Consider the following 11,482-nt stretch of genomic DNA (forward strand, 5'->3'; position numbering starts at 1 on the left):
ATTGTCTTTGCACGGGCAGGGCACTGCCGGGAAGGAGCTCGAGCAGGCAGCTCTGGAGAGTGGATAGAGAGAAACTGGCTATTTATGCTCTGCTGAAACATTCATGAGCCCTGGAGGTTAAAAATAAGATCCAGCCACAGAGATAATCATGTAGAAAAACCCAGAGGTGAGAACGAGAGCTCAGACTCTTTCAGAGCAGAAAACAAAGCTCAGAGCTCACTGCCCAGGTGTCTCAGCGGAGAAGGAGGAGATCCCATTCAAAGGATGCTGGGGGCCTGGTGAGAAGGGAGGGTGAGGCCCACCTGCCCCGCAGCTGGAGATCACAGAGCAAGAAGCCTGGGGCCTGGACTATGGTTCCGTGGTCTTGCTCCTGGGTGGAGAAATCTCTGGGCCCCTGGCCAGCAGTGGCACAGCATATGGTGTGAGCAGCACCCCCCAGAGTTGTACAGCAGCACAGCCCTGCAGTCTGGAATTCCAGGGAAAGAACGTTCACTCCAGCAGGGGGTCCTGTTTGTAGGTTCTGTTCTCAAAGGAGGCAGAGAGCTCAGGTAGCCATTGCTAGAGTCCCTGGCCTGGTGGGTGGGCAGACTTCTGAGATGGGCTGAGCAAAGCCAGGAATCCCCCAGTAGGACCCGACAGGGAACCTCTGTTTCTCCACGCCCAGTCTGTAGGAAGACTGATGCCAGAGCTACTGTCTGTGTACATCAGGGACAGGAAGCCTGAGAGAGGAAGCAACTTCCACCTGCCAGGGAGAGGGCTGAGCTGGGCCTGCCGGGGCTCCAATAGGTGTGCTGGGGGCTGGGGATGCCGTCCGGCAGCTGAGGCACCTGGGCAGGTGCATGCAGATGTGGCCAAGGCGCCAGTGTGAGATAGCAAAGCCCTGCTCGCGGCTGCTACCATCCCTGTCTGCTCTCCCAGACCCGCCCTCTACGCCTCGTGATGCTGCTGGGAGGGGCCCACGCCTTCCACTGAACAGATGAGCAAGTGGAGGCTCTAGGTGGTGAGGTCACTTGTCCAGGTCAGGGACTTGCCTCCCTGGCCAGGGGTAGCTCCAGACGGCCGAGGGAGGTCTCACCTTCGTGGTTGACCTTGTAGTGCAGCGTGACGGGGCCGCTGCACCTCTGGATGGTCCAGCGGGCTTCCTCTTTGGTGCATGTGTCCAAGGGGACACTCTGCCTCTCGCCTCGGATGCAGCCTTCTAGCTGGAGAGCAGAGACAGCGTTCATCTCCCGGCTCCATGGGCAGCAGAGCCGCAGGGGCGAGACCACTCTCTCTACATTGGGAAAAAAGCATCTCTCCCCAAACAAAGAGTAGCTCAGTGGCAATGAGGGGAGAAAGCATCTCACTTGGGGGTGAACCTGCTTCCTGCTTGCACTCTGGGAGCTTGCAGGAGTCAGTGCCTGTGCACAGGCTGCAGAAACACGGGTGGGGAGCTGGGGAGAGAAGGGCCCCCAAGATGCTGATGGCCTGACCACCTTCCAGCTCCCTCCTCCTGCCCAGGGATCTGTGGCTGAATGCAAGGCTTAGGGGCTCCTAAATGTCACTGCTGACACTACAATTGCAGCCACCTCCCCTGCTGCCAGCCCCTCACCAGCAGCAGCTGGTGGCCCTCTCGGAGGCCGGCTTTCTCGGCCAGGGAGCCAGGCTTGACCGAGTGCACGAAGCTCCCTCGCGCATTGCCCCCCACCAGGGTGAGCTGGGAGATGAGGCTGTCGCCGTTCAGCGTCGTGTGCTGCACCGAGGGCCCTGGGCCCCGCACGTGCCCCACGGAGGTGACGGAAGGCCGGAAGGGTCTGCAGTGGGAGACAGAATGGCAGTTAGGCAGCTGGGCTGAAAAGAGAAAAGCCCTACCGGGACACACCAGGGGTTGGTGGCACGCACAGGGACACCAGTCGCATGGCCTTCTGTGGTCGTCAGGTGCCTGGGTGTCCTGGCTTCGAGAATGACCCTTAATGCCTAAGGGAAGTGAGAGCTCACAAGCAGCTGCTGCTGTGAGAAACGCAGATGAGGAGAGGAGCAGAGGTGCCCTCCCTAGCCTGTGGCAGCTGTGCCATGTTAAAAGGGGCTCCTTGAGCAGACCCAGCAGGCTCCAGTGTCATGGACGGGGCCTCCTGGGTATCTGAGTCCCGTTTCTTTGCCTCTGCCTCATGGGCAAGCCCCTCCCTCTGTGGGCCTTGATTTTTGCACCTGAACAATTAGAGGGTCAGAGAAAGTGATTTCGTTTTTTCTTTTTTTTTGAGATGGGGTCTTGCTCCGTCATCCAGGCTGGAGTGCAGTGGTGTAATCATAGCTCACTGCAGTCTCAATCTCTTGGGTTCAAGTGATCCTCCTGCCTCAGCCTCCTGAGTAGCTGAGGCTACAGGTGTGTGTCACCATACCCGGCTAATGTTTAAATTCTTTTGTAGAGATGGGGTCTTGCATGTTGCCCAGGCCGGTCTGGAACTCCTGGGTTCAAGCAACCCTCCCGCCTTAGCCTCCCAAAGTGCTGGGATTATAGATGTGAGCAACACGCCCGGCCAGGAAGTGATTTCTGACTGAGAAATGCCAGGATTGTGGGACCAGCTCTAGGAGAACAGGAGAGCAAAGGGGCGAGGAGACGAGGGGTCTTTATCTCATCCCACCTTCAACCCCGGCTTTCCCTTCACCAGGGTACCTTTCCAGAGAGAACTTCCTGAACATGAGGTTGACCTGCTCCAGGTCGTAGGCATCCAGGCCCTCAGACTGGTGGGAGGAGGAGGAAGAGTGAACGGAGGGGGGTCCGAAGGAGTAGCGTTCGTGACTGTCATCTGCAGAGGCATGAGGGCCCGTAAGTACCAGGGGTGACAGGGAGCTCCAGAGACAGTCCCGAGACCTGCTGGGGTGGCCCCGGCACTGGGGGCAGGCTCAGAGCCCTTCTGCCCTGCTCCTCTTGGGAGATGGGTCTCTGAGGATGCCTGGTGCAGATGGCTGAGTCCCTGCACTGAATGTCTCCAACACAGACGTCCCCCAGCCTCCAGGAGTTTCCTTGTAGTAGGAAGCCTTATCAGGTATCTGGTTTTTAAGATTCCTGTTTTTTTCTTTTTCCTGTATCTGGAAAGGGGAGCTTTCCATTAGCAGTTACTTGTTCTGGTTTTTTTGTTTTTTGAAAGAGGGTCTTGCTCTGTTGCCCAGGCTGGAGTGTGGTGGTGTGATCATAGCTCACTGTAGCTTCAACCTCCCGGGCTCAAGTGATCCTCCCCACTCAGCTTCTGGAGTAGCTGGGACTATAGGTGTGCACCATCATGTCCGGATAATTAAAAAAACATTTTTTTTTTAATAGAGACCGGGTCTCACAATGCTGTCCAGGCTGGTTTTGAACTTCTGGGCTCAAGCCATCCTCCTGTCTTGGCTTCCCGAGGAGCTGGGACTACAGGCATATGCCACCATGCCTGGCTAATTTTTTTTTGGGGGGTCTTGCCATGTCTCCCCTCCTGGCCTCAAGTGATCCACCTGCCTCGGCCTCTCAAAGTGCTGGGATTACAGGCATGAGGCACTATAGCCAGCTTCAAAAACAATTCTGTTTTTGAATTAGACCCCCAGATTTTCATTTTGGGACCCTAATGTCTCACCATTATCCATCGGCTTCCCAGCCTGCAGGGGCCTGAAGCAGGGTTGGGAGAGGAAGGCCTGGCCCCGATAAGAGGCCCCTCCCTATCTTCTCACCCCAGGTAGACCCAAAACACCTGGGGGAAAGACACCCACTGCGCAGAACTCGACGTGGCTGGGACAGGGGGAACTGCAAACGCTGCTGGGGGCTGATAACAAAGGCTTCTCTGCAAAACGAATTTTTCCCGACACTGCAAAATACTTTGGACGGTTGCCCAGGATTCTCTTCCCTTTCCAAAACTCTTTCAATTCTTCTCATTACCCAGCCTCGATTAGGTGCTAACCTCTCTTTAACACTTGATAGCTCTGATGGTGGCCCATTAAGGAGGACCGCTCATCTTTAGTTTCATCGGCTGGCAGCCTTAGCTGGCAAGGGCTGGGGGAGCCCTGGAATAGAGGGGGCTGGCAGGGCTCACCTGGAGGGTTCTGAGCCACAGTCTCCACTGCTGCCAGCTCTGTTGGGGCCAGGGGATGCTGCCATGCTCCCATGGTGCAGAGACAGGCTCGCGGGCAGTGATCCTGCAAGCCCGCCTTCACCCTCCCTATTTCTCCCCCTCCTGCCTTGCCCCTCCAATGCCGGCCTCTCCATCTGCATTCTGTACTCCTTTTGCACAGGCTGGTTAACAGCTTAACACATGAATTTCTTATGGGAACTCTCTGCTCCCAGCCTACTCTGCCCTCCTGTTTGTTCCTATCTCTGAGGCTCCTTTCATCTATAAAATAAGGGTAACAGTAACATTTCTGAGAGTGGTTGTCGACATTAAATTGGATCAGGTATGCAGGCTGAGCCCCTCCACGTTCCTGGCTGCAGCATGTGAGAGCTACTCTTTTTAAAAGCCCAGACCTGGCTTGGGCTCTCTGCACATAGGGTGGATAGACCCCCATTACCTACAAGTTAAAGAACAAGCTTGCAGTGTGTCTGTTGGCCATGGGCAAGCCCACCAGGGACAGAGGCTTATCTTCCATGCTCAAGAGCGACTCTGAGTCCATTCCACACAGTAGGTCTTAAGGGCCTACTATGTACAAGCCTGTTGGTCAGAGGCATGTGTGCGGTGGCCCTGTTCTCACAGAACGGCACCTGTGACCCTCCACCTGTGGCCCTCTGTGGCCTGTCCTACCCACGACCCTCCCGGATCTGAGAGGCACGTACCGTCCAGGTCTAAGGCGTCAAACCCGCCACTGTCATTGTCTTCTTCGACTGTGCTGCAAGATACAAGGGAGGAATGGGGAAAGCATGCATGTAAGCACGACTGTGCGTGTGTGTATGCAGGCAGAGGAGGGGAAGCTTCCGGGTTTCCAAATGGCCTTGCTTCTGAGAGGGCAGTGTGGATGGAGGAGGTTGGGACAAGGAGGGGTGGAGGAGGCAGGAGGCTCCCAGGGAGGGTGGGCGGCCTGGAGGTCTTGGAGGTTGCGCCCTCCAGCAGGGGAGGAGGAAAGCTGCGGCAGGTGAAAAGAGGCCCTGTGGGCCCCACCTGCCATTCACTTCTGTCTCACTCTTCTCTGACACAGTGCAGGACTGAGATCCATCTGCCTTGTGTGATGGGTCTGGGAGCTGAGCGCCCCTTAGCTGGAGTGGACGGGCAATTGTCTGCCTGTGGTTCTTGCAGTAGTGCTTCAAGGCAGAGGTGGCTTTGGTGCAGACGCCACATATGGTTTCCAAAAGCTGCTTTCAACACCTGTCCCCAGCTGGCCAGAGGGAGTTCCCCCAACACAGCTGCTGGTGGAAGGGCTGGCATGGGTTTTTTTTTTTTTTTTTGAGATGGAGTTTCGCTCCTGTCACCTAGGCTGGAGTGCAATGGTGTGATCTTGGCTCACTGCAACCTCCACCTCCCGGTTCAAGCAATTCTCCTGCCTCAGCCTCCCCAGTACCTAGCATTACAGGCATGTGCCACCATGCCCAGCTAATTATTTATTTTTATACTTTTATTAGAGATGGAGTTTTGCCTTGTTGGCCAGTCTGGTCTTGAACTCCTGACCTCAGGGGATCTGCCCACCTTAACCTCTCAAGTGTTGGGATTACAGGCGTGACCCACTGCGGGTATGACCCACTGCAGGTGTGACCCACTGCGCCTGGTCTTTGCCGCTGATCTCTGGAATCAGCCAGGGAAGGCCATACAGAGAAACCCAAACCCAGGCCCCAGAGGGAACAGGGGTGTGAATCCAGCCTCCTTGGCCACTGCTTGCTCTCTGCCCTTCTGGAAACTGCCCAACAACCTCTGACTTTGTAGGTGACGTGCCAAATCCAGGCAGACTGGAAACAACTGTAGCCTACGCATACCTCTACCGTGGTTTTCCTTGTGAGGACACTAATGGTTTTCAGGAAGTAAGGAGAGTGGGAGAGGAGAGTGGAGAAGCCATTCATGAGTTTCTTTTGTTTTTTGTTTTTTTGGAGACAGACTCTCGCTCTGTTGCCCAGGCTGGAGTGCAGTGGCGCAATCTCAGCTCACTGCAATTTCCATCTCCCAGGTTCAAAGTATTCTCCTGCCTCAGCCTCCCGAGTAGCTGGGATTACAAGTGCATGCCACCACGTCTGGCTAATTTTTTGTAATTTTAGTAGAGACGAGGTTTCACCATATTGGTCAGGCTGATCTCAAACTCCTGACCTCAGGTGATCCTCCTGTCTCAGCCTCCCAAACTGCTGGGATTACAGGTGTGAGCCACTGTGCTTGGCCATGAGTTTCTTATTTTTTGGCAGAAAAAGCCAAGCTCTGGGGCCGTGGGGCCTGGGAACCTGATTTCTGGGCAGCATGGGGCCACGGGTCATGGTTTTTATCCTTGTACAGGTAGCTTGTGATCCTGGGGAGGCCACTTCCCTCCTCCGAGCCTCAGCCTCTCATCTGTACAGTGAGCAGCACCCTGCCTTTCAAGGTTGCTTTGAGGACGGCTGAGTCAGCAAGCTTGGACTGGCTCAGAGACAGGGTAAGAAGGCTGATGGGATGGGGCAGATGCCCAGTCCTCCCTCACCTGCCACCCACCTGCGATGGGGCGCATCCTCCTTATAGCGTCTGACGATGGAGTCGTTTCCCGGGGGCTCAGCGGTGATTGACATGATGCTGCTGCGGCTCCGGGGGGGCTGCTGCAGACACACACACACACACGTACACACACACACACACGTTACAGGTGCATAAATATTACATACGCAGGGACTACATTAAATGCAAAATCATGCCTGCCTCCCGCTCAGGCAGCGTGGAGGCAGCGAGCCGGCTCTCAGTGGTGACCTTGGCTGGAGCAGGCTCATGCTCAGCCTGGAGTGGCCGCAGCCGCTGAGTTTGGAGCACATCTGTTCCCACATCTGCTCACAGGGAGGACGCAGGCGGGAGCTGGCCGGCTGGGGGACTGGGGCACTGCCTCGCCATGGCACACAGGCTGAGCTCGAGGCCTCCGGGCTCCACCTGTTGTGGGCACCTGCTCTGGACATGGTGCAAAGTGTGGGCCTGGGGTGTGGGGAGGGCAACAGTGTCCCTGGATGGCACAGCTGCTGGAGGGTGACCTTTGAAACCAGGCCTGCTGGCTCCTGGCCAGGGCTGCCCTTAATAAGAGCCTGGGATTCTGCCACTCAGAGCCACCATCAGACAGGAATCATTCTTTATAAAATCTCTGCCTCCCCCAGGGCCTGATTCTGGAAGCTGAGCTGATAAGCTTCCCAGGGCTTCCCCTGGGGTTAAAATTTCGAATCCTGGGCCTTCTGCTGCCTGCTTCCTCGGATGCATTGGCTGGTACCCTGCCCGGCTCTGCCCCCATGGGGGTTCTGGGCTGGGGGGTGGCCTAAGCTTCAGTTTTGCGGTGGTTCCAGCTGCTCACCGCCCCCTGCCCTGCCTGCCACCCGCTCCCCAGGCTGCGGGAGTTGCCAGGGGCTGAGAAGTTGCGGCAGAATTTTCGCTGCCTGTGCCATGTGCGCGACAGCCCCTGGGAGGCCCAGTTCCTCCTCCCACCAAGTGTTAAATTGGGAAAGGAGGTGGCAGGAAGGTGTAAATACATTGTGAGGCTGTGGAAACTGCTCTAAATAAACATAAAGGAGGCTGAGGCTGCAGCTCAGAGCAGGCAGCAGTGTTGCTCAGAGGCTGGGACTGGGGGAGGAAGGTGAGGTGGGTTGGGGCTGGTGGGGTGGACAAGGCTGGGCCCGGGCCAGTGTTCTGCAGCGGGAGAGGGTGGTGGGGACTAGCTGGGGCCCTGCATGGCATTCTGTGGGGGAGACAGAGTGGTGGGGATGAGCTGGGGGCCCTGAGACAGCACTTTCGAGGGAGACTGGGTGGTGAGGATGAGCTGGGGTCCCAGATGGCGTTCTGCAGGGGGACTGGGTGGTGGGGACCATCTGGGGCCCTGGATGGCTTTCTGCAGGGGGACTGGGTGGTCGTGATAAGCTGGGGGGTCCTGGGATGACACTCTGGAGGGAGAGCGGGTGGTTGGGGTGAGCTAGGGCCCGGATGCTGTTCTGCAGGGGAGACAATGGAGGGGACCCCAGGTCGGGCGGAGGCCGCGGCTCACCATCTTGGTGAAGGAGTTGGTGATAGGCAGAGAGCCGCAGGAGCTAGGGCTGGCGTCCGTGCCTTCTTCCTCATGTCCTTTGGCTGTTCTCACGGGAGACGAGGCGGGAGAGACAGAGAAAGGAGAAGGGAGCCAGGGAGGGTTTGAGGTGGAAGAGAGAGAGGAGAGGGATCAAACAGGGGGGAAAGCGAAGTCAGAGCCCTGTGGTCAATAGGCGTATGGGGCTTTCTGTCTGGCATCTCCCAAACCTCCTCCGAACAAGGTGGGTATGGGGCCTCTTCTCTCCCTTGGGGCTCGCTCTCCTCTCTGTGGCATCTGCTGGAGAAAGAGCCCTCAAAAACCTCCTCTTGTTTTTTGTTAAATTTAGTTTTTTATAGAGATGGTGTCTTGCTATATTGCCCAGGCTGGTCTTGAACTCCCGGCTTCAAGCAATCCTCCTGCCTTGGCCTCCCAAAGTGCTGGTATCATAGGCATAAAACTATCTCTTCTTCTCCCATCTCACCCCACCACAGTAGGCTCCTGGGGGGTGGGTCTCATTTGCCAACATACCACAGCTCCCAGTGAGGGTCAACCCCCGGGCAGCCTGGGTCAAAGCTGGACAATGTCATGTGTCTCTGAGGATTGCGTGGGATCCCTGGCTGGCATTTTCTGTGAACCATGGACAACCGGGCATGAGTCTTCCTGTCCAATTCTCTGCCATCAAAATGGACTCTGCCTCTCCCTGACAAGAAGGGCTGGCTGATGGGGATGAGGGCAAGCTGGTGGCCCAGTCTGCCACCTCCTCAGTGAAGCCTCCGTTGGTGTCTCCGCCCCAAGCCCTGGCTCTGTTGTGGGTTGCCTGGGGACCGTGTGCTCATCCTCTCAGCCCTGGTGTGATGGCTTTGCCGTCCGTGGCCCCTCCTTGCTCCCACCCTTGCTTTGTGTGTCCGTGTTGTATGCACAGACAGCTATGGATACATGCACCCCCATCAGTGGATGCCTTTCAGGGAGAAACCATACGCTGTCCCTCCCTGGGCCCCCAGCACCTGGCACTGGGCAGCCTGTTAAGGTCTGATGAGGAGCGAAGAAACCCCATGGCCACTATGTCCTTTCCCTGCCCTTTGGTGCAACCCCCTTCTCTGCTTCCTGCAGGCCCCAGGCCCTTTGCACCTCCCTTCTGATAAAGAAGGCCATTGAGACAGCAGATGTGGCCATGAGGAGCTGGATGTCCCTGCCCCCTGCCGTCCTGGCCTCCCTCCCCTCCCCTCTGTGACCAGAGAGAACAGCCTTAAGCATGGGTCTGTACTCTTCACTCTCCTGCCCTCCCCAAAGCCACCTGGGGGAGGCTTCATCCTCGCCATGCAGGATTTCATCCATGTCTTCAGCGAGCGCCCGCTGTCTCAGCCCAGGGCTCTCCTGCTCTGCGCTCCGGGGCACCAGTGCAGCTTCCATATCGTGCACCTCCTGGTCTCCACACCTGTGTTATGGGCCCTTCTCTGACCTGAGGAGTCCGTCCGGACACTGTGTCCCTCCACCAAAAGGCTCCTGTTTCCAGCCCCAGTTTAAATGTCCCCCCCCCTTTTAAATTTTGAGACAAGGTCTCACTCGGTGACTCAGGCTGGCATGCAGTGGTGCGATCTTGGCTCACTGCAACCTCCGACTCCCGGGCTCAAGTGATTCTCCTGGCTCAGCTTCCTGAGTAGCTGGGATTATAGGCAGCCGCTGCCATGCCAGGAGTATTTTTAGTAGAGACAGGGTTTCACCATGTTGGCCAGGCTGGTCTTGAATTCCTGACCTCAGGTGATCCACCTATCTCGGCCTCCCAGAGAGCTGGGATTATAGGCTTGAGCCACCACACCCAGGAAATGTGCCCTTCTTGATGGATCCTTCGCCAACCATTCTTGGGATCCATGCACTTTCTACCTCCTGGCTATGGCCCTGCCTGAGTGTGTGGTCTCTATGGGTGTCTACTCGGCCTTCCAGCACTTGGCACATAGTGGGTGCTTGATTTGCTTAGGCAAGCCCTACTAGCTGATCTGTCACTCCCAGAGACATGGTGAGGACCAAAGAGAAGATTCTGAAGGCAGTGTGTCTCGGAAAGCCAGGGACTGATGAATCAACCAGCCTCCCGTGAAGTCCTGTGGGGGACCACCTGGTTAAAAGTCTTGCAAGAGGGTCAAACAGTCCTCTCACTGAGAAGCCATGGGCACAACGTTCAGCTGATGTACCAGAGGTTCCGGACAGACCCACCGGGAGAGGCAGGGAGGCGTAGAGGGAACCACAGAAGGGACATTTCACGGTCAGGGCTCCTGCCCGCTTTGAATGACAATGAACGTTAACTGCTATATGGATGGACCCCCACCACCCCGAGACCCCCGAGGCCCCGCCACGTTTACCCCGCAGGATTAATCAATACAGGGGGAGAAGCAGATGGACCGAGAGAGACAGAGTGACAGATGAGACAGGCCGAGAGAGATCCGGGTGTCTCACTAACCTTGAAAATCTGATGCTCGCTTCAGGCTGATGGGGGATTTGGCTCTCTGCAGCTAACAGGGAGGGGAGGGGAAGAAACAAGACAGGACACAAATCAAACAAGGCCCTAGACACATGTCACTGGAGCTTAGAAAAAAATAAAGCGAGGCCAACCATCCTGCCCCTCGTCACAGAGCCGCCTGCGTTGGCCCGGAGTGCACGTGGACCGACGCGCATCTCCCTCGGCCAGGACTACAAGACACAGCAGCTCCCCTGAGCTCAAATCAGGCAGCTGCTGGTACAGACAAGCTCTCCTCCCAGGGCGGCTGTGCAATATGGCTCTTGGCAGAAGACAGGACAGGAGCCAAGAGCGGCAGAGGCGACTGCGCCACGCGCGGGGAGTGTGAGGCTGAGCAGAGCTTGGTACATGACACAGAGGGGGTTTCAGAAGAGGGTGAGGCTGCTTGGGCAGGTGCCTTGGCCCAGGGTGCTAACGGGGGCCCAGTCAGCTCAGATGTGCTGCCTCAGGCCTTCAGGCTCACTGTGCACAAGGCTGGGAGAGGCAGAGGCACTGTCAGGCTCTGCTGTGCTGTCTCATTCATTTACTCCTTCACTCACTTCATTCATTCACCCATTCGCTCCCCATCGAGAGCTCTGATGGGCTTCGGGTTGCATGAGATTCTGAGCAAAGTGACAGGATTACTGTTAGCTCTAGCTCCCAGGATGATGCCTGGCATGTGATGGGCTTGTGATTGGTACTCAGTACATATGTGATGAATAAACAAATAAATTGGGGTGTGTGTGTGTGTGTGTGTGTGTGTGTGTGTGTCTGTTTTTTTTTTTTTTTTTTTTTTTTTTTTTATACCAAAAAATATACGTATCTCTACATATGTCAAATATCAGTGTTAATCATTTT

At 56.4% G+C, this 11,482-nt stretch overlaps 1 protein-coding gene across 4 annotated transcripts in view; it reads right to left on the reverse strand.

The window, feature by feature from the left end:
* CARD11 (caspase recruitment domain family member 11) overlaps positions 1-11,482 on the reverse strand; it is a 149,861-nt gene that overhangs the window by 22,880 nt on the left and 115,499 nt on the right. For 3 of the 4 annotated variants that reach the window (XM_032259588.1, XM_032259589.1, XM_032259586.1), the window contains exons 11-17: positions 10,589-10,640; positions 8,116-8,198; positions 6,600-6,700; positions 4,775-4,827; positions 2,654-2,786; positions 1,592-1,793; positions 1,076-1,202 (exon numbers count right to left, since the gene is read on the reverse strand). In XM_032259588.1, the coding sequence (XP_032115479.1) occupies positions 1,076-1,202; positions 1,592-1,793; positions 2,654-2,786; positions 4,775-4,827; positions 6,600-6,700; positions 8,116-8,198; positions 10,589-10,640 (751 nt within the window). The remainder of the gene's footprint in view (positions 1-1,075; positions 1,203-1,591; positions 1,794-2,653; positions 2,787-4,774; positions 4,828-6,599; positions 6,701-8,115; positions 8,199-10,588; positions 10,641-11,482) is intronic. The other variant, XM_032259587.1, reaches the window with a different exon arrangement.

Source organism: Sapajus apella, unplaced genomic scaffold (genome assembly GCF_009761245.1).
Source record: "Sapajus apella isolate SASKATOON/1434 unplaced genomic scaffold, GSC_monkey_1.0 scaffold110, whole genome shotgun sequence".
Taxonomy (NCBI): Eukaryota; Metazoa; Chordata; class Mammalia; order Primates; family Cebidae; genus Sapajus; species Sapajus apella.